The following is a 24,578-nucleotide window of genomic DNA, read 5'->3' on the forward strand; positions in this document are numbered from 1 at the left end:
AAAGTGGTCCCTGCGCTCCTGCAGCTGCCCCCATGCTGCTCGGCATGCCTGCCGGTCCTCTCTCCTGAGCCCCTGCTCTGCGCCCTGCAGCTGTCAGAGCTTGGGCACCCCCCCTCCCTGGTGGGGGCAGTCCACCGCCCCCAGGACAATCTCCCTCGGGTGGCCCAGAGCCGCCTCCAGCTGCTGCCCTGACCACGGGTGGGGTACGGCCCCTCTCAGGCCTTCACTCCTGACCCCCCACCTCCTCCGGCTAGCAAGTGGCCCCGCACCCCCCTGGCTTCCCCTCACTGAGCTGGGGTGCGCAGAGCAGGGATTCTGGGTGGAGCAGACTTTTCCTTTCTGGGGTCTGTGTCTCATCTTCCCTCATCCGGGCCCCAGTTTCTCCTCCAAGGGACTCGACCCGAGACTTGAAACGGTGGGAGGCTTGGTGCCCCAGAGGGGCCTGGGGACGGTGCGTTCAGGCAGGAGCAGGGAGCGGGGTTATGGGAGGCGCTCCCCTCCCCCTAAAGGACGCCGATGTGACCCTCACGGCAGGGGAACGCCCCTCTGCCGGGGAGCTGAGAGCCCCGGCGGGCGCCGGAGGCCCCGGAAGGTGCACCTGCCCCGGGGCCTGGGGGAGGGGTGTGCCCTCCGGCCGGCGGGCGCGGGCCGCTCCCGACGGCGGCACAGGGACCCGAGGACGAGGAGGGCGGGCAGGAGGGCGGGGTGAGTCCCACGCGGAAGTCAGGTAGGACCGCTGGGCGAGCTCCAGGTCGCACTCGGGTTCCCTGCGGCGCTGGGGCTGCCGCAGCTCAGGCCCCTCCGACCCCGAGCCCAGCGCGACCGCCGGCATGCGGGTGAGTCCGCGTGAGGCCACGCCCGCCAGGGCCGGCAGGCCCCTGCCTCCTGCCCCCGCCCCCGGCTCCTGCAGAGCGGGAGGGGTCGGTAGGGGCTCGTGTCCCCCCGCCCCCTCGGGACTGGGGCAGGACGGAAGAAGGGGCTTGCCTCCTGCGCCGGGAGCCCGGGGAAGAGCGGGGTCAGGTGGCGGGCGTGGCCACCCCCGGGCGCTGTGCCTGGAGGCTGACCCCAGGCTCTGACCCCAGAGCCCGCGGCTCTGTCCGGCGGGCAGGGGCTGGGGAGACCCGGGGTGGCCGGCAGGGCCCTCCGCTCCCTGGGGGTTCTGCCTGGGCCGGGGTGGGAGTCTCTGAAGGCTGCTGGATTCGGATTCTGGGGGCAGAGCAGGAGAGCGCCCGGGAGGACTTCCTCTCTTTCCTCCGCCAGGCACGAGGTCTCGAGGCCCGGGCAGCCGTGGGTGGCCGGGAGGAGACCCGAGCTGAGGTGGAGAGCGAAACCCGCCTCCCCGTCGCCCTCCTCCGGGCGCTCCCAGGTGTGGGCCAGGCAGGCGGCCTCGCACTCCGCCTCCGCCGTTCCAGGGCTGTGGAGCCTTGGCAGCTGAGGCTGGTTCCCAGGCCAGCCCTGTGCTGGGGGGAGGACGGGGGCCTGGGGATGGGGTTGAGGGGTGGAGAGGGAGCTAAGGCAAGAATATCAGCCTTTGGGCAAAGATGGACACAGACAGCAGAGAGCTCCGCTGCAGCCGGATCTGAGCATCCCCTTCTCCTGCCCAGGTCCCTTCCATTCCCCACCCCCCACCCCCGGCGCCAGCTGCAGTCCTAGCAGCCCTCTAGTCTCAGTTCAGATCAGCGGCTCAGTCGTGTACAACTCTCTGCGACCCCATGGACTGCAGCACGCCAGACCTCCTTGTCCATCACCAACTCCCGGAGCTTGCTCAAACTCATGTCCATTGAGTCTGTGATGCCATCCAACCATCTCAACTTATGTCGTCCCCTTCCCCTCCCACCTTCAATCTTTCCCAACATCAAGGTCTTTTCCAATGAGTCAGTTCTTCGCATCAGCTGGCCAAAGGCTTGGAGTTTCAGCTTCAGCATCAGTCCTTCCAATGAATATTCAGGACTGCTTTCCTTTAGGAATGACTGGTTGGATTTCCTTGCAGTCCAAGGGACTCTCAGGAGCCTTCTCCAACACCACAGTTCAGAAGCCCTATGGTCTAGCTTCTGCTAACTCCCGGTCTCACCTCCTGGCAGCTGCCCTCTTGCCCTTTATACTTCTGCAGAGCTGAAGTGCTGAGTACCGAGGCTCTATGCTATCAAGCCCCTGAGTCTCTAGCAGGTCCTTAGACATCAGCTGTGTGCTGCCCCTCAGGCCCTGTCCACACTACCAGGGCAAGCTCTGGGCTCCCTCCCCTGCCAAGCAGGTACCTGCCTCTCCAGGCCCATGTCCACTCACGCCGGGCACTGCCCGTGAGGGCTGCACACACAGCAGGCTGCCTCTGGGGTGGATGACCAGACAGACATGTGATCTGACAAATGAGATGGATGGACAGTGGGAGGCATGGTGGGAAGGAGGGGCCCAAGGGAGGAGGGAGGCAGAGGACAGAAGGAAGCCGGGATGTCCCTGGTGGCCCGGTGGTTAGGCCTTGGCGCTCCTACTGCAGGGTGCACTGGTTTGATCCCTGGTCAGAGAGATGAGATCCTACATGTTTCATGGTGTGGCCCCCCCAAAGATGAGGAAACAGAGCCAGGTGGGGGATTGCAAGTGTGGGCAGGCCTCTCCATATCTGAGCTTGGTGGTGGGGGTGGGCGGTCCCTTTGCTGGGTGATGAAACCACCTCTTAGGCTGGTAGGGCCTAGCCAGGGGGGCGTGGAGTGCTGGCTGGGCTGTGGTGTGACCCTAAGCCTGAGGCGGGCCATAGATGGTGGGGGGAGGCCCCTGCCTGCTGCGTGCAGCTGGGATGACGTCGTGTGCTCCAGGTAGACTGCCCGGCCAGCAGGGTCGGGAGCTGAAGGGCAGGCACACCTGCACAGCAGTCCCTGTGCCCTGCCGGGGACCTGCAAGCTGCCTGGGGATGGACAGACAGAGTGTGGATCCCCAGGCCTGGCCCCCACGCCTGGTCTGGTCTCCCGGGGAGCTGCAGCCTCTAAAGAAGTCAAGCAGGCAGTGGGTGGGTTGACTGGGGCTCTGGCCTGGACTCGGTCCTGGGCCTGGCCCACTGGGTGCATGGCCTGCAGGGAGTTGGGGCTGGGAGCCCCACGGAAGACAACGGAGAGCCGGGTGCCTGGAACCTCCCCGTCCCTGTGCACAGACTTGCTGGGGACCTGCATGAGGTGGGGCTGGGTCCCCCAAGGCCAAGTGGGCCCGGGGAGCCTCTGATCCTGCCTGGAGTCTGGGAGCCTGATGCACACGTGGCTTCCTGGAGGTGGGGCCTGGTGGACGGGGAACCCCCAGATACCTCGCCTCAGGTGCACCAAGCAATCTGGTTGGCTGGAGGTGGAGGTGACTTCAGGGGAAGCTGGTTCTAATCTGTGAAGGCCTCTGTCCCTGGAGGACAGGCGGGCAATGGACAGCCTGAGCCTGGAGCCTGGGGCCCAGGCAGGTGGCTTGGGGATGGGGCCGCTGGGCACAGAGTGTGTGGGCACCAGCCTTTCAGACGTCAAGAGCGGGGTGGCTCGACAGGACGGGGCCGGGGACTTAGGCCTGGCTGCTCCTGTGCCTGCCGGCCCTTTCCCAGGGGGAACCAGGTCATGACTGGGGTGGGGCTGTGTCCCAGTGATGGGGGTCAGTGCCTGTGGGACCCCTCTGGTCCAGGTCACACAGCAGCCTCCAGGGAAGGCTGACTCCCCTTTTCCAAGAGGCTCTGGGTAATGCCCCAAAGTCATGTGATGTCTCTGGGGAAAGAGCTGCCCCAGCCTCATTTCTGGGGCCACTTGAGGGTTAGCCTCCCGCCACTGCCTCAGGGAGCCCCTTGGGGGTGGTCCTCCCCAGGCTCCCTCCTCCTGTCTGAACCCCTGTGCCGTCCCTCCCCACCCGGGGACCCCATCTCCCCACCCAGGTACCCCATCTTCCCACCCTGGGGACCCGATCTCTCCACCCTGGAGTTCCATCTCCCCGCCCCGTCCCGTCTCCCCAGCTGGGACCCCGTCTTCCTGCTGCTGGTTCTGCCCACTCTTCAGCCTCAGGCTCATGTGAGGGAGCCTCTATTTTCAGCCTCTGTGTGCCTGTCAGCGAGGGACCCTCAAAGTGTCATCCCGCAGGGGGTCCCAGCCCAGCAAGCATAGCCCTCCTCCTGGGTCTGAGGTTGAGTACGTGAGGACCCATTTCACTCACAAATTTGTCCGACATGACGCTTTGCTCCTACAGTGGGCAAGTCACAGAACTGGCTGCTGGTGACAGAAATGCACCAGTGTCCCTTGGCCCCATCTACATGAGACCTGACTCCCTTCGCTGAGACAGGCGCCTCAGGCTAGAGTGCACGCGCACGCACCGACCAGCCCGAGGACGCGGCTTTCTCCTCTGGCCCCGACCCCACTGTGGTTCGAGGGCTGGGGCGGTACAGGATTGGAGCTGGGGCAGAAGGGGGCAGGCCTGTGGAGGGAGGTGAGAGCTCCCCAGGAAAGCAGGGCAGAGGGCTGAGCGGGGGCTGCACCGGGGCACGAAGACCCTGGCATCCCGTGCCCCAGAGCCGGCCGTTTTGTGGCTGAGACAGAGGGGAGAGGGGGCAGACCCAGGCCTGGTTCTGGACCCAGTAGTTCCGGGAGTGTCTGGGGGTGTAGAGTTGGGGCCGAGTTCCGGATTTAGTGAAATGAAATAAAAAACAGGACCCCAGTAAGCTGAATTTCACACAAACAACAGTATTTTTTTTTTAGTATAAGTTATGTCCCATGCAATAATTCAGTTCAGTTCAGTTACTCTTTTCGACCCCATGAATCACAGCACCCCAGGCCTCCCTGTCCATCACCAACTCCCAGAGTTTACTCAAACTCATGTCCATCGAGTCGGTGATGCCATCCAGTCATCTCAACTTCTGTCGTCCCCTTCTCCTCCTGCCCCCAATCCCTCCCAGCATCAGGGTCTTTTCCAATGAGTCAACTCTTCGCATGAGGTGGCCAAAGTACTGGATATTAAAAAGCAGAGACATTACTTTGCCAACAAAGGTCCATCTAGTCAAGTCTATGGTTTTTCCAGTGGTCATGTATGGATGTGAGAGTTGGACTGTAAAGAAAGCTGAGCGCCGAAAAATTGATGCTTTTGAACTATGGTGTTGGAGAAGACTCTTAAGAGTCACTTGGACTGCAAGGAGATCCAACCAGTCCATCCTAAAGGGGATCAGTCCTGGGTGTTCATTGGAAGGACTGATGCTGAAGCTGAAACTCCAATACTTTGGCCACCTCATGCAATAATTGGGACATACTTATACTAAATGGTATTTATTGTTTATCTGAAATTCGAATGTGATGGGTGGCCTCTGTTTTCTCTGGCAGTCCTCAAGGGCAGACTGGCTGGAGCAGTCCAGTGAGGCTTTCTGGAGGAGGCAGGAATGCGGGGAGGAGAAGGAGCAGAGGGGGGAGCCCCAGGGCAGGGGCTGGGGCAGGACGCAGAACCCCAGCTGGCTGCGATGCACAGGGGTAGGGGTGGGTGCAGGCTTGTGAGCTGGGCAGGGCCGCCCAGGGGCGGTAGTGGGTGGTGGGCTGGCGGCGGGCCCACGGTGGGGTGGGGAGCCACCAGGCCCTTCGAGGAAGGCAGGGGGCTCCGGCGGACACAGCTCTCAGTGCCCGCAGGCCCTCACCCCGGGCTTCCTGTCCCTCCGGGCCCTGTGCTCCCTGGGGTGCTGCCGGCGGGGACATGGCTGGGGGCCCTCTTACTGGGCACATGGCCTGGCCAGCCCTTTGCCCGGGTTGCAGGATGCCCCCCGCGTTGCCTCAAGCCCCCCAAGGCTGGGAGAGGTGGGCTCTTGCCTGAGGGCACACAGCCTCAGCACCTGCGGACTCTTGGCTCCGGAGGCGGTGTCTTTCCTCCGCCTCGGCCCTGGGGCGCCCCCTGATGACCTGCCTGCCTGTCTGCCCCGGTCTCCCATCTCCCGTGTCCCCGACTCCCTTCAGCCCAGTGGCTCTTCCAGAGAAGGGTCCCTGGCAAGCCCTCTGAGCCTGCTGTCTGCTCTTTGGAAATCAGTGAGGCCTCACGACACCCCTCCCACCTGGATGCCAGTCCCAGCACTTTCCGCTCCCCCACTCCTGTGTGTGCTTAGTCGCTCGGACCCTGTGCGCCCCATGGATTGCAGCCCGCCAGGCTCCTCTGCCCATGGGGTTTCCCAGGCAAGAGTAGTGGAGCGGGCTGTCATTTCCTACTCCTGGGGATCTTCCCCACCCAGGGATGGAGCCCACGTCTCCTGCGTTGGCAGGCAGATTCTTTACCACTGTGCCACTTGGGAAGCCCCTGACTCCTACTTGTGTGGTTTTTGCAAATCTGTAAGTTTTCCTAAAGTGTCATAAAGACAGTGCAGGGGCCTGCCATGCCCGTTGCCTGGGGCGCTGGTGCAGGTGAACAGCCTGACTCGGCCTGGACTCAGGTCACCAGCTTTTCCGAGTGTGTCATGCAGGCCCCTCACGGCATCATTGCCGCGTCTCCACGGTCCCCCCCGTCTGTGATGGTCTCTCTGTCCCCCTCATCCTTGGCCACCTGACTCCGGGGTGTGCTCGCTGGGGCTCTGGTGAAAGTCCCCCTGCCATCTCCTCCTGCTGAGATGGGACTGTAGACTTTCAGGACCACGTGCTACTGATGCCATCACCTGGACCGTCATCTCCTGGGTTGGACGCCTCTGCCAGGTCTCTCCTCTGTAACATGACTCGTTTTCTGTTTCATACTTTCTTCGTTAGTCACTGAGTCCAGGCCACCCTCAACAGGGAGGATTTCATCCCCCGAAGGGAGGAGCATAGAAGGACATGTGTTGTTTGTTAGTGAAATTGAAAATGTTAGTCACTTGGTAGTGTCTGACTCTTTGCCACCCCATGGACTATAGCCCACTAGGCTCCTCTGTCCATGGATTTCCCAGGCACGAATACTGGAGTGGGTAGTCATGACCTTCTCCAGGGGATCTTCCTGACCCAGGGGTTGAACCCAGGTTTCCTGCATTGCAGGAGGATTACTGTCTGAGCCACCAGGGAAGCTCCATGTCGCTTATTAGTGCTGCGGTCACAGTTAACAGAGTCAGGGAGACTCAGAAGCTGTGTACCACCCACTTCCTGTGTCCCTCTGTCTGTCCTGGCCGTCTGCCCTATGCCAGTCACTCCGGCACAGCTCTCCCTGGACGTACTTTTTGGAAGCTCAGTGCGGTGTCACGCTGACCCCCAGCGCCGCAAGTGCAGCCGAGGCCCTCGTGCTCCTCTTGACGTGGTCACAGCACCGCGTTTTCATCCCTCTGCCTGCCGATAAGAAGTGGACAGAGTGTTAGGCGCTCAGTCATGTCTGACTCTTTTCGACCCCATGGACTGTAGCCCCCTAGGCGCCTCTGTCCATGGGATTTCCCAGACGAGAATACTGGAGTGGGTTTCCATTTCCTTTTCCAACGGGTCTTCCTAACCCAGGAATCAAACCCACGCCCCCTGTGTCTCCTGCATTGGCAGGTAGGTTCTTTAGCACTAGCGCGACCTGGAGAGAAAACGGATGAGTTTGGATTATTTTCACCATTTTGGCATGAAATATGCGAGCACCTTTGTCTGACTCCAGAGGTGGCTGGGGCGGGAGCCGGTCTGGGAGGTTTCTGAACTTCAGGCACCACGGCGCATGCAACAGCAGCGCCTGGGGTCCTGCGGAGCCACCTGGGCTTTGTTTTTTTTTTACATATATAGCTTATTTTCAATATTATATGATTTTCAGCTGATTTACAGTATTATATTACATTCAGTGTTTTTATAAATCACCCAGGTTTTCTTTTTGGGTCAGTGTGCTTGCAGGGTCTCAGTTACCTGACCAGGGACTGAACCCAGGCCCCGGCAGTGAGAGCACCGAGTCCTAACCACTGGGCTGCTGGGGGATCCCACACCTGGACAGTTAGCACTGTCTGACCGTAAAATGTTTGCTACCAAATGGGTGGATGGTGGTGCCTCCTTGGTCACCTAGCCTGCATTTTCCAAACGGTTTCCGCGTTGGAGTTCCATGTTTTCACCTTCTGAGTGCTCCTCTTCTGTGAAGTGTCCATTTGCATCTTTGGCCCATTTTCACAGGGCTGCCTGCCTTTTCTTTTGAATTCGGGGTGCTCTTTGTGTGTTTCCAAACGAACCTTTGCCAGCCACTTGTGCTGCAGCCTCAGTGTGCACGTAGCCCCACTGGAAACCACCCCTTTGATGCCGAGCACCCAGCCTGGGAGGCGCTCTACTGTGGCAACGAGTGCCAGCCTCTGTTCCGTCTGCGCTTCACCCTCAGGGAGAAGAGAGTCTCCGGATCTTGGTGCCGACTGAAGGTGAGAGCCTTCCGCTGATGGACATGAATACGTGTGAGGTGAGCCTGCGCGAGCTCCTCCTGGGCTTGGTCCCACTCCCCCATGCCCTGCACCCAGCCCGCCCTGGTTGCCAGCCCCGGGCCCCACGCCTCTCTCCTCTAGACCAAGGCCCCTGAGTTGTGGGACTATGTCCTTGTGGTCGATCGTCGCACCCAGAGAAACCCCGGGCAGGTCCAGCGGCAGCAGCAGTTCCTGGAAGAGCTTGAGAACCAAGGCTTTCACTACAAGGTGGGTGGGCTGAGGGCCCTGCCTGGGTGCAGCGGTCACAGGGGGCTGGGTGGGTCCCAGGAAGGAGTCTGGGGAGGTTGCCTGTGGCCTCATGCCAGAGTTGGAGGGGACAGACTGTTGGCCTTGGATGAAGGGGGAGAGTCCCGAGGTGGAGCAGAGGGTCCCATGCTGCCCCCAACCCTCAGGCAATGGAGGACCAGGAGAAGGAGTTCTTTGGGATCCGAGCTGACAGCGGGGTCTTTGGCCGGTACCAGAGGCTTGTGGAGCCCGAGGACACTGTCCCCGGAGGGGAGCTGTCCAGGCCCGCTTCCATCCGAGCCACCAACAGGTGAGAGGCTGGCCCACAGCGGGGCCAGGAGGACCCGGCCCGCCTATACGGTGGTCCAGACAGGCAGCAAGGCTCCTAGGTGTGGTCCCGGGGCAGAGGCCACAGGGAGCAACCGTCTGTGCCTTACTTACCATGTCTGTAATACTGGAAAACGTGTGACCATGTCCCCAGATACAGACCAGAAGCCAGCCTTAAAGGGCAGGTGGCATTTGCAGAGGCCGGGAGGACTCTCCCAGCTGTCCCTCCTGGGTTCTGAGGTCGTCTCCCTGGATTCAGTCTCCACTTCTTTTCCCCAGACCGGATGCTCTTCTCTGGACATCTGTCCCTGCCTCCCAGGCACCCCACACCTCCCCTCTCTCTCTAGGAACCTGCTTCTCCCCACTCTGATCCTTTAGCCCACCAAGCCAGTCCACCTGCCATCCCCACACCCCACCTCCAACACCTTCCTGGTCCTAGCCCCAGCCCTCTGAACTCACCTGGGACCAGTCAGGGAGGTCAGCAAAGAACACTCTGGGAGTTGGGATATGAGGCAATGGAGGGGGGCTTCCTGTGAGTCCAGGAGGACTGGCTGGTTTGGGAGAATACATGAGCAGAGGCGCCTTGCTGGGGCCTGGAAGGAGCAGGCCGTGGGAGGCCCTGAGATACTTGGGAGGCTGTGCCTCATAGGAGGTGTTCCAGCGGAGCAGGACTCTCTAGTCAGATGCCTGGATGTGCCACCTCCTGGCTGTGTGGCCTTGGCCAGACTCTCTGAGTTACTCACCCTCCCTGAGTTTCAGTCTCCCGTAGGCAAAATGGCTCACAGGGCTGTAAGGAGGATTTATTTGTGCACATAAAGGGTGTGCTCTGAACATGTTGGGGCTCCAGGTGGGAGGTGTGATTGGAGGTGGGGAATCCGGGAGGAAGCTGGACAGCCAATTGTAGGGCTGAGCACTGGGGCCCTGGGACTAGAGAGACCACCCTGAGGGAGGCCCACCCTGCAACCACGGTGCCGCTGGACTCTGGGAGGATTTGAGGAGGTGTGCTCCCAGATGAGTCCTGGATTTTGGGCTCTGTCAGGTAGTCCTGGCTGGTGGTCTGGGGGCTCTGTCAGGATGAACAGGGGCCTGGAACCCGGCCAGACAGAGGACCGTTCTGAACCAGTTCTTGTGTTCTAGAATCCGAATTGTCAACTTTGTCCTGAAGAGCAAGATGGCAGCGGGTGGTAAGGACTGGACCAGGAGGGGCGAGCATGGGGAGAAAGGGACAGAGTCCTGCCTCATCCCCGCCCCTTCTGACCCGAGAACCCCTGTGACCACCAGACACGCTCCAGGATTTGGTGAAGGATGGGGTCTTTGAGGACGGGTTCCCCTTGCACAAGGTGAGGGGTGGGCTGGCTGGGAGAGGCCCTGAGGGCAGGACTGGAGGCAGGAAGCTCTCACTGTGTCTCACCTGTGCCCAGGGGGAGGAACACCTAAAGAAGAAATGGGCCCGGTGGAGAAGCATGTTCCAAAGGCAGCCAATTAGTGATATCAGGTACTACTGCCCCCGCGGACACACCCGTGCCCCCGCGGGCAGGCTGCCCCTCTGTAGATACACCCATGCCTCCAGCAGACAGCTGTCTGGCGAACCATTTAGACACACGTTTAGATGCCCTCAGTACACCCTTGCCCCCAGCATGGCGGGCTTCACCCAGGTGTTGGCGGTGGACAGTCACCCCTGGTGGGAGTGGCCCTGACGGGGCGCTGTGCCCGCAGGGACTACTTTGGAGAGAAAGTGGCCTTGTACTTTGCCTGGCTCGGCTGGTACACCTACATGCTGGTGCCCGCCGCAGTGGTGGGCCTCATCGTCTTCCTGAGCGGGTTTTCCCGATTCGAAGCCAGCCAGATCAGGTGGGCGGGGCCATGGAAGGGGCGGGACTGAAGCTGGGGATGGGGTGGGGCCAGGGAAGGGGCGGGACTGAAGCCGAGGGTGGGGCGGGGTCAGAATGGGAGGGACTGAAACTGAGGGTGGGGCGGGGTTAGGGAAGGGGCGGGACTGAAGCCGAGGGTGGGGCGGGGTCAGGGAAGGGGCGGGACTGAAGCCGAGGGTGGGGCGGGGTCAGAATGGGAGGGACTGAAACTGAGGGTGGGGCGGGGTTAGGGAAGGGGCGGGACTGAAGCCGAGGGTGGGGCGGGATCAGAATGGGAGGGACTGAAACTGAGGGTGGGGCGGGGTTAGGGAAGGGGCGGGACTGAAGCCGAGGGTGGGCGGAGTCAGGGCAGGGGCAGGACTGAAACTGAGGGTGGGGCGGGGCCAGGGAAGGGGCGGGACTGAAGCTGAGGGTGGGCTGAGTCAGGGAAGGGGCGGTCGGGGTGGGGTCCCTCGAGGGTCCACAGGAAAGTGCTGCCGCCAACCCGGTCCCTGCGCCCTCAGCAAGGAGATCTGCAAGGCCCACGACATCTACATGTGCCCTCGTGGCGACCATAACCGCAGGTTCCAGCGACTCTCAGACACCTGCGCCTATGCCAAGGTTTGCACGGGGCGGGGGGCCCTGCGGCCGCTGGCCCTGGGGAGGCGGGCCCAGCAGGTCCTCCCAGGGAAGGGGAGGCCTGGGCCGGGGGTGGGGGGAAGTCCGCCCCAGCCCCACGTGCCCCTCCCTCTAGCTCACCCACCTCTTCGACAACGAGGGCACCGTGCTGTTCGCCATCTTCATGGCGCTGTGGGGTGAGTTGCGCGGACCTGGGGCCCGCTGAGCACCACACGTAAAGGGGGACATGCCCCTGAGGCCTCTGCTTTCTGCCGCAGCCACCGTGTTCCTGGAGATGTGGAAGCGGGAGCGAGCCCGAGTGGTCTTGCGGTGGGAGCTGTACGGCTGGGACGAGGACCAGGTGAGGCTGAGCCTGTGGCCGGTTTGGGCCCTGAGAGGCTGCTGAGTCCGAGGGGTTCCGTTTCCAAGAGCTTCCCGTCGAAGGCTCCTGTGTCCGAGGGGTTCTGTGTCTGAGAGGTTCCGTGTTCAAGGGCTTCCTGTCTAAGGTTCCCATGTCTGAGGGGTTCCGTGTCTGAGGGGATTCCGTGGCCGAGGGCTTCCCGTGTCCTAGGGGGTTCCGTGTCCGAGGGGTTCTGTGTCTGAGGGGGTTCCATGTCCGAGGGCTTCCTGTCTAAGGTTTCCGTGTCTGAGGGGTTCTGTGTCCGAGTGGTTCCCGTATCCAAGGGGTTCTGTGTCTGAGGGGGTTCCGTGTCCAAGGGCTTCCCGCTTAAAGTTTCCTATGTCCGAAGGGGTTCCATGTCTGAGGGGTTCCACATCCCAGGGGTTCCGTGTCTGAGTGGGTTCAGTGTCCAAGGGGTTCTTGTGTCTGGGTGGCGTCCCAGGCCCCACGGGGTTCCGCATCAGGGGCAATTCCGGCGTCTGAGAAGAGTTGGGTGCCTTCCACAGGAGGAAATGGCTCTGGGGCTCATCAGCTGCCCAGACTACCAGCCGCGGCTGCACCAGCACTCCTACCTGCGGAGCACCGTCATCCTCCTCCTGTCTCTCTTGATGGTACTCCGGGGCTCCTGCGGCTGGGCTGGAGACCAGCTGGGGCAGCCCCCTGAGCCCCGCCTATCCTGCCTCCACCCCAGATCTGCCTCATGATCGGCATGGCCCACGTCCTGGTGGTCTACCGAGTCCTAGCTGCCGCCCTGTTCAACTCGGCCTTGCCCTTCCTGGGGGAGCAGGTGACCACAGCTGTGGTGGTGAGCGGGGCCCTGGTTCACTATGTGATCATCCTCATCATGACCAAGGTAGGGGTCGGGGCAGAGGAGGGCGCGGGGGCAGGCTGGGGCTCTGCCCAGGTCCAGGGTGAGCCCTGTCTCCCCTCCGCAGATCAACAAATATGTGGCCCTGAAGCTTTGTGACTTTGGTGAGAGGAGAGCTTCTCAGAGGGAGGATTCAGGGTGGGGGTCTTGGAACCCTGGGGTGGGGAAGTGGGGCCCATGAGAGGCCAGGGCATCCTGCCTGGGGGACAGGTGAGTTTCCCAGGTGACCCTGAGTTTTCAGGATATGGACAGGCTGGGCGTGGGCTGTCACTGGGGTGAGAGATAGGGGAAGGATGGCCCCACATCTCATTCCAGAGAAACCCAGGACCTTCTCAGAGCGAGAGAGCAAGTTCACTATCAAGTTCTTCACTCTGCAGTTTTTTGCTCACTTCTCCTCCCTTATCTACATCGCCTTCATCCTGGGCAGGTAGGGGCCACTGGCTCTCACATGCCTCCCTCTAACTTATTTCTCCCCACCTTGAAAATGGAAACACATGTTCTTTTTAATTTTTAAAACAAATCATGCTCAGAACACGTGGAAACCTAACACAGAAACATGTGACGGAGGCACACATCCCACCTGTCCAGCTCACGTCCCGTCTCCCCAGATATTCGTACACACTGAAGCACACACAGATACACCTGTTTCAAAGTTTCTATGTACTTGCTTTGGCTGTGCTGTGTCTTTGTTGCTGTGCACCTGTGGTGATCTGGGGCTGCTCTCTAGTTGCGGTGTGAGGGCTTCTCCTTGCCGTGGCTCCTGTTGCAAAGGGTGGGCTCCAGGCACACGGGCTCTAGTACCTGTGTCTCGCGGGCTGTCGGTCTGCTGGCTTCAGTAGTTGCGGTGCCCCAGCTTCGTTGTCCTGTGGCGGCGTGTGGAATCTTCCTGGACCAGGGATTGAAACTGTGTCCCCTGCATTGGCAGGCAGATTCTCAACCACTGGGCCACCAGGGAAGTCCCAGATATACCTAATGACATAAGTGGTTTCTCATGTAAGTTATCCTCTCTGCCTTACCCTGAAAACATACAATAGATATCTTCCACGTCTGCAAGGGTGGTGAGGCTTTGTTTTTAAAACCATACATGAGCATTCCTTTGAGAGATGTCCTTGAATTTATTTAAGCACTTCAGTTGGTGGACATTTGGGTTAATTCCAGTTTTGAGCTTTGTAAGTAAAGTGGCAATGGGCATCTCATATACCAGGCACATGCACACACTTCCCCTCACCGTCCAAATTAGTGAAGTTAACTTTTTTGATTCAATCCACAGACATTTTCTTTTTTTTTTTCACAGACATTTTCTTATCTTTTCGGAAGAAAACACTTGCTCCATGTGTTCTCTCTGTTTGCTCAAATTTGTAAGTTGTATTGTTGTTGTTCAGCTGCTGTCATGTCTGACTCTGCGACTGCATGGCCTGCAGTGCGCCAGCCTCCCTGTCCTTCACCACCTCCTGGAGTTTGCTCAGACTCATTAACTCCAGACTCTCTAGCGGAACTTTAAAAACAGAAAACCCCTCCCAGTTCGTTCAAAGACTTGGTGAGGTCCTTGGAGAGGCCTTCCCAGCATCTGTCCCCCTGTCTTCGGGCTCTGCTTGGCCTTCCCATCCTGGTGAGCCCATCCCTCTCTGCCAGGTGGGACCCCGAGTTTTCCAGTGGCTTCCTGAGAAAGGTTACGCTGGAGATCATCTGTGCTGAGTTCCTCTTTATTGAGGACCTGACTGACCGCCTGCTAGAGACAGGATGCTAAGTTGGATGTGGTTTTCCTCAGACTTGAGGGATAGCTTTTTTGGCTTCCAGTGTTCTGTTCCACAGACCTGACATCAACGTGATTCTGACTCTGCGTCTTCTCACGATCCTCCATCTCTGGAAACTTCTTAGCAGTGTGACTTGGTGGTTCCTTTTCATTCAGCGTTGCTTCAGTAATTCACACCTCTCCCTGTCACATACCAGTGTTTCTGTCTCTGCTGGATGATTTCCACATCACACAAACATGCCCTCGTATTCCTTTCAAAAGTCCTCCTCGTGCCCAATTTCCAGTTCTCCCCAGCTCATGCCTCCCCCCGACACCCGGGCCGCCTCTGGCCACTGACCTCTGCCCTTCTCCTGGCCCCTAAAGCTCACTGGACCCAGAACCCTGGTCCCTCAAACCCCACGCTTGCCTTGCTCCCTTCCCTGCCCTGTCTCCCTCCATAGCCCGCAACCCCCGCGCTGGCCAGGTATGCAGAATCCATGCTGGTCAAGTGGAAAGAAATTACTGCGTGCTCGCTGGGCCTGGATCCTCGGGTCCTTTCCGTTTTAGTGATTTTCTGATGTGTCTGATAGCCCCCTCCTTTGGTTCCCTCTCTTCTCATCTGGGAAGTTCTTTTTGTTTGGAAATTGGATCTTTTGATTTGATCACCGAATTTTCTTTGCATTTTCCTTCCATTCTTGTCCCAGTTTCTCAGAATTTTTCTGTTGAATGCATTACTTCTGCTTATGTTCTTAATTTCAGAGCACTCCTTTTGATGTTTCAGGTTCTTTACAGCCTCCTCTTCATGTTACCTGGAAACCAGGGTTTTTCTTGTCTGAGAATGTGGCCTCTTCTACTCTGGCATTGCTTCTGTTCCTTCCAAGTGTTTTATGCTCTTTTGTTGATTGCTCTCTGATTCTGGTGTTAGAGACCTTCCTTAGATGTCTTTTTTTCTTGGACACATGTCTTTAATTGAGAAAGGCATGTGCCAGTGTGCTCTGGACCACGTATCTCCTGGTGGGGCCTCTTACCCCTTCAGTTCTTGAAGGGGAATCCCTGGTGTCCTGCCTGGAGGAAGGAGGATGCCCTTGGCATGCTGGGAGCCCAGCTGGGGAGGGACAGTGTGGGGTCTCGGTGTCCATTGACTCAGCCCTGAGATCTGAGTCTTTGGTTGTTCAACCCCCTGGAAGTGTCTCTGTCTTTTTGCTTGTGTGGGGGGATTAGAGGTCAGATAGGAGGCCCAGGGGTTCAGCTGGGCCTGCATCCCATTCAGCGGGTGCCCCCAGCCCACCAGAGGGGCGTCCCATCCAGCGGGTGCTCCTGGCCCACCAGAGGGGCGTCCCGTCCAGTGGGTGCCTCTGGCCCACCAGAGGGGCCCAAGTCCTGGGTGCTCTGGGCGAGGCAGGGCTGCCCGCTGTTTGGACGTCAGCCCCGCAGGTTCGATCCAGCAGGATGTGTTGAGTGGGCTGCAGGCCTCTCCAGCTCCCTCCCAGCTCTGAGGTGATGCCCAGCCGTGGGTGTCGGCAGCCAGCCATTTCAGTTGAAAGTTGGGAGTGCACATTTACGTGGAGGTGAGCATTGTTAAAGCAACCTCCAGAAGCGCTGTGGTGACTCACAAAGACACACTGTGTGTGTGTGCACACCTCTGTTGGTCTGATGAACAAAGGCTTCTCACCTTTTAAGGTGCCTTATTAAAACCTATTCGTGAGAATCCAGCTTCTTCCCAGATATTTATTGGTCATTAAATTTCCTTTTCTATAAACTGTTGGAGAAAGCAGGGCTCCCAAGGAGGGCCCTGTGGAGAAAGGGACTCCGTGCAACTAACAGTTTGCCATAGAGGGGCTAGATAACCTTGATACGATAAAGACACGCAAGGGGGGAAAGGCAGCTGGAAACAACAGGAAAAATAAAGAGCTGTACGACAAAGAAATGGTCAAATAAGAAGCAAAGTAAAATATGCCATGATTTTAGGAAACGAATAACGTCAAAAGAACCCATTTGATCTTGAGATTATGAAAACGCTCAGATGATATGCACACTGGGCTGGTTGCTCTCTGAGCCTCCTGTATATCTGTCTTCTTGGGACTTCCGTTGCTGCTTTCCTGGGTTAGGACCATCATTTCCTGATTCCTAAGCTGCCTCCTTTTTGATTTTTGCTTTCATTTATTCTGAGAAAGTATATTGGAGAGGTAAATTTTCTGAATTCTTTTGCCTCAAGGTGTCATGTTCTGCCCTGGCACATGATTGACATGGCCGGGTGAGAAATCTAACTTTGACACAGTTTTCCTTCTAGAACTCCATTGTCTTTGAACTTGCAAAATTGATGAGAAGTATGCAGAAAATCTGATTTTTGTTTTTTCCTAGTTGACCTAGATTTTTTTCCCTCTGGAAGAGGGATCTTCTGTTTAAAGTTAGGACCTTCTCTTGAAACAGGGGGACAGCCTCGGGGTGAGTCTTTTCTTCATGCACTGTGCTGGGCAACTGTTGGCACCTTCCAATGAAAAAACCATGTCCTGCTTAAGTGCATGAAATTTTTTTCTTTTTAACCACAGGTTTTTAAAAACATTTCCCCTTGCTTTCTCTTTATGCGACTCCTGGTCCTCTGTGCTTCTTATCTTTTTCTCTCCTATAGTCCATCTCTCTGTCTCTACACTCCAGATCTGGAGAGAGTTCTTTCACTTTGTCTTTTTTTGCCTTCTGTTGTTTTATTTTAAGTTTAAGAATTTTAACAGAAAGTCCTAATTTTCAAGAGATTTTTGGTCCTTTGTTATCCTTATAGTGTCCTTATTTCCATAGATACAGTACTTTCTTGAAGATATCAGTGTTCTTTTCTCCCCTTCAGTTTTTTTCTTTTAAATATTTGTTTGGCCGCACCACGTCTTCATTGCGACCTATGGGATCTAGTACCCTGACCAGGGATTAAGCCTGGGGCCCCGGGACTGGGGGCTCGGAGTCCTAGCCGCTGGGCCACCAGAGAAATCCCGTTTCCTTTCCTCATCTCATTTCCTAAAGTGTCGATCCTGTTCCTTTGCCACAGTCTTTCTCTGTTGCTTTTCTTCATGACTGAAGATTTGCAACCCTCCACTGACTTTGGATAACAAAGGACTCCGCTGATTTTCCCTGGCAGGATGGGATATGTCTTTATAACAACAGCTCACGTCACAGACACTCACACACTATCCTAAGTCATGTTAGTCAACTCTAGTCTGCACAACAGCCCTGTGGGGTAGGGACTCTAAACCCCATCTCCGCCAGATGGGTTGACGGAGAAGCTGAGAAACTCCCAGGGTCACACAGTCAGCAGACGGAGGAGCAGACGAGGCCCGATTCTGATTCCTCCTGTGCACCGTAGCGTGCACGCTGCGCTTCTGGGTGAGGAGGCAAAAGCCTAGGCAATCTCTCGTGTTCCTCTGAAGGCAGTTCCTTCTTTGTTATGAGGTTTATCAGTACGTTTCTTCACAGTTCCTGTTTCTCATGCCATGCTCAAAAAGGCCTCCCCTTCCTCAAAATTAAAAATGTGTCTAGCTGTGATTTCGTTTATGCTTATGGTGTCAACATTTTCAGACACTCAGATCTTTGATCCACAAGAACTGGTTCTGCTGCAAGGGGCACCGGAGGGAAGCTTGTTTTGTTTCCAAGTGACAGCCAGCTGTCCCCAAACCAGCTGCTGACTGTTCGTCACCACCACCACCTTCTGCACATGCCAAGTCCCATCATTCACTTGAATGTTTTGGTCTTTCTGTGAATTCTGATCATTTTAGTCTAGTATCTTACTGTGTAATTATTACTGTGTTACGCTTTACTATCAGATAGGACTTGCATTAATTTTCTTTTTTGTAGTTATTTACATGTTTATTCTTCTAGGTGAACTTTAGTTTTTGTCAAACTCCATCAAAATCCTGTGGGACTTACCTTCGGGTTGCAGGGAAATTAGACATTCTTTTAGGGAGAACTGACATACCCACTGTATTAATTTTCTTTTACCAAAACGTAGTGGCTTTAAACTATGCACAGTATGTTCAGTTCTAGAGGCCGAGTCCAAGAAGAGTCTTGCTGGACTAAAATCAAGGTGTCAGCAGGGCTGCGTTCTGTCTGGAGGCCCTCGGGGAGAATCCATACTGTTGTTGTTTTCAGCTTCTAGAGGCTGCCTGGATCCCATGGCTCCTGGTCCCTCCCTCCTGTGTCTGCAGAGCCAGTGGTGTCAGACTGAGTCCCTTTCATTTTGTCACGTCTCTGTCTCTCCTCCTTCCTCGTTTAAGGACTCTGGTGATTAAAACAGGCACACCTAGATAATCCAGGATTCTCTGTCCATTTTAAGGTCAGCTGATTGGCAACCTTAATGCTGCCGTGTCATATAACATATGCCAGGAATCATGATGTGGATGCCCTTGGGGGCCTGTCATTCTGTCTCTCAAGCATACAATCCTAATTTTTTCTATCAGAGAACAAGGCTTCTCTACCCGAGTCTTGTTTTGATGGTCTTCAGCTGTCATGTGAACTCTACTCTCAGTTCAGTCAGTTGTGTCCGACTCTCAGTGACCCCACGGACTGCAGCACACCAGGCTTCCCTGTCCATCACCAACCTCCAGAGCTTGCTCTAACGCATGCCCGTCAAGTCGGTGGTGCCACCCAAGCATCTCATCCTCTGTTGCCCCCTTCTCCTCCTGCCCTCAGTATTTCCCAACATCATTTTCTTTTCTAATGAGTCAGCTCTTCGCATCAGGTGGCCAGAGTATTGGAGTCTCAGCTTCAGTATCAGTCCTTCCAATGAATATTCAGGACTGATTTCCTTTAGCATTGACTGATTGGATCTCCTTGCAGTCCAAGGGACTCTCAGGAGTCTTCTCCAACACCACAGTTCAAAAGCATCAATTTTTCAGCGTTCAGCTTTCTTTATAGTCCAACTCTTACATCCATACATGACAATTGGAAAAACCATAGCTTTGACTAGACGGACCTTTGTCAGCAAAGTAATGTCTCTGCTTTTTAATATGATGTCTAGATTGGTCATAGCCTTTCTTCCAAGGAGCAAGCATCTTTTAATTTCATGCCTGCAGTCATCGTCTGCAGTGATTTTGGAGCCCCCCAAAATAAAGTCTGTCACTGTTTCCATTGTTTCCCCATATATTTGCCATGAAGTGATGGGACCAGATGCCATGATCTTAGTTTTCTGAATGTTGAGTTTTAAGCCTACTTTTTCACTCTCCTCTTTCACTTTCATCAAGAGGCTCTTTATTTCTTCTTTGCTTTATGCCATAAGTTCTTTCTGCCATAGTTCTTCACTTTCTGTGTCATCTGCATATTTGAAGTTATTGATATTTCTCCCGGCAATCTTGACTCCACCTTGTGCTTCATCCAGCCCAGCATTTTGCTTGATGTACTCTGCATTTAAGTTAAATAAGCAGGGTGACAATATATAGCCTTGACATACTCCTTTCCCAGTTTGGAACCAGTCTGTTGTTCCATGTCCAGTTCTAACTGTTGCTTCTTGACCTGCCTACAGATTTCTTAGGAGACAGGTCAAGTGGTCTGTTATTCCCATCTCTTCAATTTTCCAGTTTGTTGTGATCCACACAGTCAAAAGTCTTTGGTGTAGTCAATAAAGTAGAAGTAGATGTTTTTCTAAGTAGAATTATATGTTTTTCTGGAACTCTCTTGCTTTTTTTATGGTCCAACAGATGTTTGCAATTTGATCTCTGGTTCCTCTGTCTTTTCTAAATCCAGCTTAAACATCTGGAAGTTCACGGTTCATGTATTGTTGAAGCCTGGCTTGGAGAATTTTGAGCATTCCTCTGCTAGCATGTGAGATGAATGCAGTTGTGCGGTAGTTTGAGCATTCTTTGGCATTGCCTTTCTTTGATTGGAATGAAAACTGACCTTTTCGAGTCCTGTGGCCACTGCTGAGTTTTCCCAGTTTGCTGGCATATTGAGTGCAGCACTTTCACAGCATCATCTTTCAGGATTTGAAATAGCTCAACTGGAATTTCATCACCTCCACTAGCTTTGTTCGTAGTGATGCTCCCTAAGGCCCTCTTGACTTTACATTCTAGGACGTCTGGCTCTAGGTGAGTGATCACATCACCTATCATGACATTATCTGGATCATGAAAATCTTTTTTATACAGTTCTGTATTCTTGCAACCTCTTAATATCTTCTGCTTCTGTTGGGTCCATACCATTTCTGTCCTTTATTTTGCCCATCTTTGTATGAGATGTTCCCTTAGTATCTCTTATTTTCTTGAAGAGATCTAGTCTTTCCCATTCTATTGTTTTCCTCTATTTCTTTGCATTGATCACTGGGGGAGGCTTTCTTATCTCTCCTTGCTATTCTTTGGAACTCTGCATTCAGATGGGAATGTCTCTCCTTTTCCCCTTTGCCTTTCGCTTCTCTTTTCTCAGCTATTTTTAAGGCCTCTTCAGACAACCATTTTGCCTTTTTGCATTTCTTTTTCTTGGGGATGGTCTTGATCACTGCCTCCTGTACAATGTCACAAACCTCCGTCCACAGTTCTTTAGGTACTGTGTCTGTCAGATCTAATCCCTCGAATCTGTCACTTCCACTGTATAATCGTAAGGGATTTGATTTAAGTCGTAACTGATGGTCTAGTGGTTTGTGTGTGGAGCATGTGCCCACAGGCGTGTCTGGGCATGAGGCTCACATCCGGCCGCGGCTCACCTGTGGGGCAAGTCTGCTTCCTTCCCCTTCAGGGCCCACAGCGCCCCGATCCCCACTCTTGTCCTGCCGCCTCCCTCAGCCTGGCTGTCCTTCACAGGATCAATGGACACCCCGGGAAGACGGTGCGCCTGGCAGGGCTGTGGAAGCTAGAGGAGGTCAGCCTGTCCCGGGTGCCCTACTGCCCTCTTCCCGAACTGCCCTCGTTCCTGGCCTCTCCCAGTGCCCCCTGCCCGTGCGCACCTCCCACCCTTGTCCCTGCAGTGCCACCTCAGCGGCTGCATGATGGACCTGTTCGTGCAGATGGCCATCATCATGGGTCTGAAGCAAACGCTCAGCAACTGCATGGAGTATCTGAGACCGTGAGGACGCCCCCCCTCCCGGGGCACCGCCCACCGCAGGGAGTCCTGCACGCACAGGGTGCCGCCCACCGCAGGACCCCCCCCACCCCACCCGGGGCCCCCTGCTCCCAGGCTTCTCCCCATTTCCCACCTGGTTCTCATGCCTCTAGGTGGCTGGCGCACAAGTATCGCTCTTTGCGGGCCCTGTCTCAGGACCCCGAACTGGGCCACTGGCAGCGCAACTACCGCCTGAATCCGGTCTACACCTTCAGCCTGTTCGATGAGTTCATGGAGATGAGTGCGCAGCGCGGGGCTGGGGGCCCAGGGGCTGGCAGAGGGGCTCGGTGGGGAAGTGCAGGCTGACCGCCCCCACCCGCAGTGATCCAGTATGGCTTCACCACCATCTTCGTGGCCGCCTTCCCGCTTGCCCCGCTGCTCGCCCTCTTCAGCAACCTCGTGGAGATCCGCCTGGACGCCATCAAGATGGTCCGGCTGCAGCGGCGCCTGGTGCCACGCAAGGCCAAGGACATTGGTCAGGGGCCGGCCGGGGGCGGGGCGGCCAGCTCGCCGATCTCCCTGAAACCCCGGCTCTAAGCCTTGGGGGGCAAGAGGGGCCCTCACCCCCGGCGGCCCCCAGCCCTTCCCAGGGTCTGCCTGGGTTGGGGGTTGAGCCCAGGCCCCAGGAAGAGGAGGGACTGGCATGCCCCCTACTGCCCCCCGAGTCGGGTTGAAGGGCCAGAGTCAATGGGAAGCTGGTGCAAAAAGGCTGGACTCTCAGAGCAGGAAGCTGGGGCAGGGACCTGGGTCACCTCGGCTGGCCTTGCCGGGGCGGACGGGGTCAGGGATGAAGCAAGGAGATGGAGTACTGGCAGGGCAGCAGGAGAGAGACCTGGGAGGAAGGCCACCATCCCGTGACCAGTCCGGGAGTCTGCCCCTGCCCTGTGAGGGGGTAGGGGGACCTAGGAGGCAGAGCAGGCCTGGGGCAGCTGAAAGGTTCAGGCATAACATGGGGGATAGAGACTTGACCCCTCCCTGTCCATGTCAAGAAGTGGGGTGCAGGAGAGGGGTGTTTGCCCTCCGCTGGCCTTGGCCAAGACTGTCCTCATCAGGGGCCTGGCAGTCGCCACAGGCATAAGTGTGACGACGCCCTTGGCCATCTGGGCTCCGAGCCTTGGGGCATCAGTGGGGCCGGGGGAGGAGGCGTGTAGGTGGACCGGGGCTCCCTCCCTCTTCTGGCCCAGGGACCTGGCTGCAGGTGCTGGAGATCATCGGTGTGCTGGCAGTCATCGCCAATGGGATGGTCATCGCCTTCACGTCCGAGTTCATCCCCCGCGTGGTGTACAAATACCGCTACGGCCCCTGCCGGAGCGGGGCCCAGTCTGAAGTCGAGTAAGGGGATGCTGCCACACAGCCCCTGGGGGAGTCTCAAACTGTCCAGAGGCCCCTGGGAAACTGGCCCCACCCCAGGGGAGCCCGGGGCAGGGCTCGATGCTACCAGTTTCTCCTGGGGTGGTCTGCCCCTGCCCTGTGCTGACCTGCAGACCGTGGGTGGAGCTTGGGAGTGCGGACTGGGACCCCAGGAGGGCATTGATGTCCCAGAGCTAGCCATCTTCTGAGCAGGTGCTATGGGAACGGCTTCCCTTCCAAACTCAGATGCTTTGTGGGGTCTGTGCACTGTCCTCATCCAGCTCCTCCAGCCCTGCATGGGGCTGGGTCTCCAGGGGTCTCTCCCAGGAAGGCTCCCCCAGCCCCTTCGAGTCCCTTCAGCCTCCCCGAGGGCCTGTCTCCTGTATACAGAGGTGGAGGAGGGGGTCTGCACTGCGGCCCACCCTGACGGCCCCCACCACGTCGGGCCGGATTCGAGCCAGCACCCCGGAAGCCTGAGGGGCCACACCAAGCTCCTGTCCTCTGCCCACAGCTGCTTCACGGGCTATGTCAACCACAGCCTGTCTGTGTTCTACACCAAAGACTTCCAGGATCCTGCCAAAATCGAGGGCTCGGAGAATGTGACTGAGTGCAGGTTCGGGTGAGCTCACCCACTCCCTGTGAGCACCCTTTGAACTCCTGACCCCTGACCTCATCTGCTCCCCACCCCAGGTACCGGGACTATTTCTCTGCTCAGGACTCCAACTTCTCGGAGCAGCACTGGTTCCTCCTGGCGATCCGCCTGGCCTTCCTCATCCTCTTCGAGGTGAGCCAGCAGGCAGGGGCCCTGGAGTGGGCCAGCTCTCCGACCCTTGATGTCCCTGCGCAGCCCTCCTGACCTCCCCTCTCTGCCCAGCACGTGGCCTTATGCATCAAGCTCATTGCGGCCTGGTTCGTGCCTGACATCCCACAGTCTGTGAAGAATGAAGTCCTGAAGAAGAAGTACCAGAGACTGGAGCAAAAGAGGTGGAGAGGCTGGGCTGGCTGGGGGTGGGGCAGGGCTGGGGGGGGGGGGCCACTCAGCCCCTTTCCTGCCTCCAGCTGCAGCCCCAGGAGCACAGACGTGTAGGGGACCCGGAGCAGGCGGTGCCTGGAGACCCAGGACTCAGGAGCTGCCACCACAGCCTCCTACCCCAGCCTGGCTGGCTGTGTGTGGGGAGCTTTAGGAGGACGCGGCTACGTGTGGGGGCCCTGGGAGCCCCTGTGTGTTTGGGGTGCCTGTGAACTGCACACTCGTCCATGGTCTACGAGGCCTGTTCCATGTGTTAGGTCTCAGGCTTGGTACTGCCCGACTTGAACTCTGAGTGACTCTGCCACCCCTAGATCTGGGGGGGAGGGCGGGCAGCGGCAGGGGCTCCCGTGCAGTCACAGTGCAGGGGGCTGGGCTCTTTCCTGGGCTGCCCTCTGACTTCGGGCCCCAGATCTTGCCCCACCCCCTGGCTCCCTTCAACCAGCAGAATTTTCTATAATAAAATAAAAACTTTTCTGTAGATTTCTGGGTCTCTGGTGCATTGTGTCTCCCCTCAGGGCTAGCAAGGTTATACTAAAAATCCTTTCACATGCTAGCAAAGTTATGCTAAAGATCCTTCAAGCTAGACTTCAGCAGTACGTGGACTGAGAACTGCCAGATGTACAAGCTGGGTTTTGAAGAAACAGGGGAACCAGAGATCAAATTGCCATTTGTTGGGTCATCAAGAAAGCAAGGGCCTTCCAGAAGAACATCTACTTCTGCTTCACTGACTACGCTAAAACCTTTGACTGTGTGGATCACA

General features: G+C 56.9%; 1 protein-coding gene across 2 annotated transcripts; it reads left to right on the plus strand.

Moving 5' to 3' along the window:
• The first annotated feature begins 699 nt into the window (after positions 1-699).
• On the plus strand, positions 700-24,184 carry ANO9 (anoctamin 9). 2 transcript variants are annotated; one of them, XM_065938118.1, is made up of 24 exons: positions 700-836; positions 8,254-8,328; positions 8,432-8,557; positions 8,743-8,885; positions 10,040-10,086; positions 10,184-10,242; positions 10,324-10,397; positions 10,619-10,753; positions 11,277-11,373; positions 11,507-11,567; positions 11,649-11,731; positions 12,277-12,381; positions 12,462-12,623; positions 12,706-12,742; positions 12,954-13,065; positions 21,141-21,198; positions 21,305-21,402; positions 21,552-21,679; positions 21,761-21,913; positions 22,623-22,770; positions 23,300-23,401; positions 23,479-23,572; positions 23,663-23,772; positions 23,848-24,184. In XM_065938118.1, the coding sequence occupies exons 1-24, from the start codon at positions 831-833 to the stop codon at positions 23,873-23,875; spliced, it is 2,241 nt and encodes a 746-aa protein (XP_065794190.1). In that variant the 5' UTR covers positions 700-830; the 3' UTR covers positions 23,876-24,184. The 2 variants fall into 2 exon arrangements, with proteins under 2 accessions (XP_065794190.1, XP_065794191.1); XM_065938119.1 differs by lacking the exons at positions 23,479-23,572; positions 23,663-23,772; positions 23,848-24,184 and having other exon boundaries at positions 23,179-23,347.
• The last annotated feature ends 394 nt before the right edge of the window (positions 24,185-24,578 follow it).

The sequence above is a fragment of the Muntiacus reevesi genome, chromosome 5 (assembly GCF_963930625.1).
Source record: "Muntiacus reevesi chromosome 5, mMunRee1.1, whole genome shotgun sequence".
NCBI classification, from domain to species: domain Eukaryota; kingdom Metazoa; phylum Chordata; class Mammalia; order Artiodactyla; family Cervidae; genus Muntiacus; species Muntiacus reevesi.

Excerpts from the sequence above, each read along its gene's own strand:
- ANO9 (XM_065938118.1), top strand. Across the intron at positions 22,771-23,299 it reads GGGGCCCAGTCTGAAGTCGA|CTGCTTCACGGGCTATGTCA; the intron begins GTAAGGGGATGC and ends CTCTGCCCACAG. Across the intron at positions 23,773-23,847 it reads CAGAGACTGGAGCAAAAGAG|CTGCAGCCCCAGGAGCACAG; the intron begins GTGGAGAGGCTG and ends TCCTGCCTCCAG.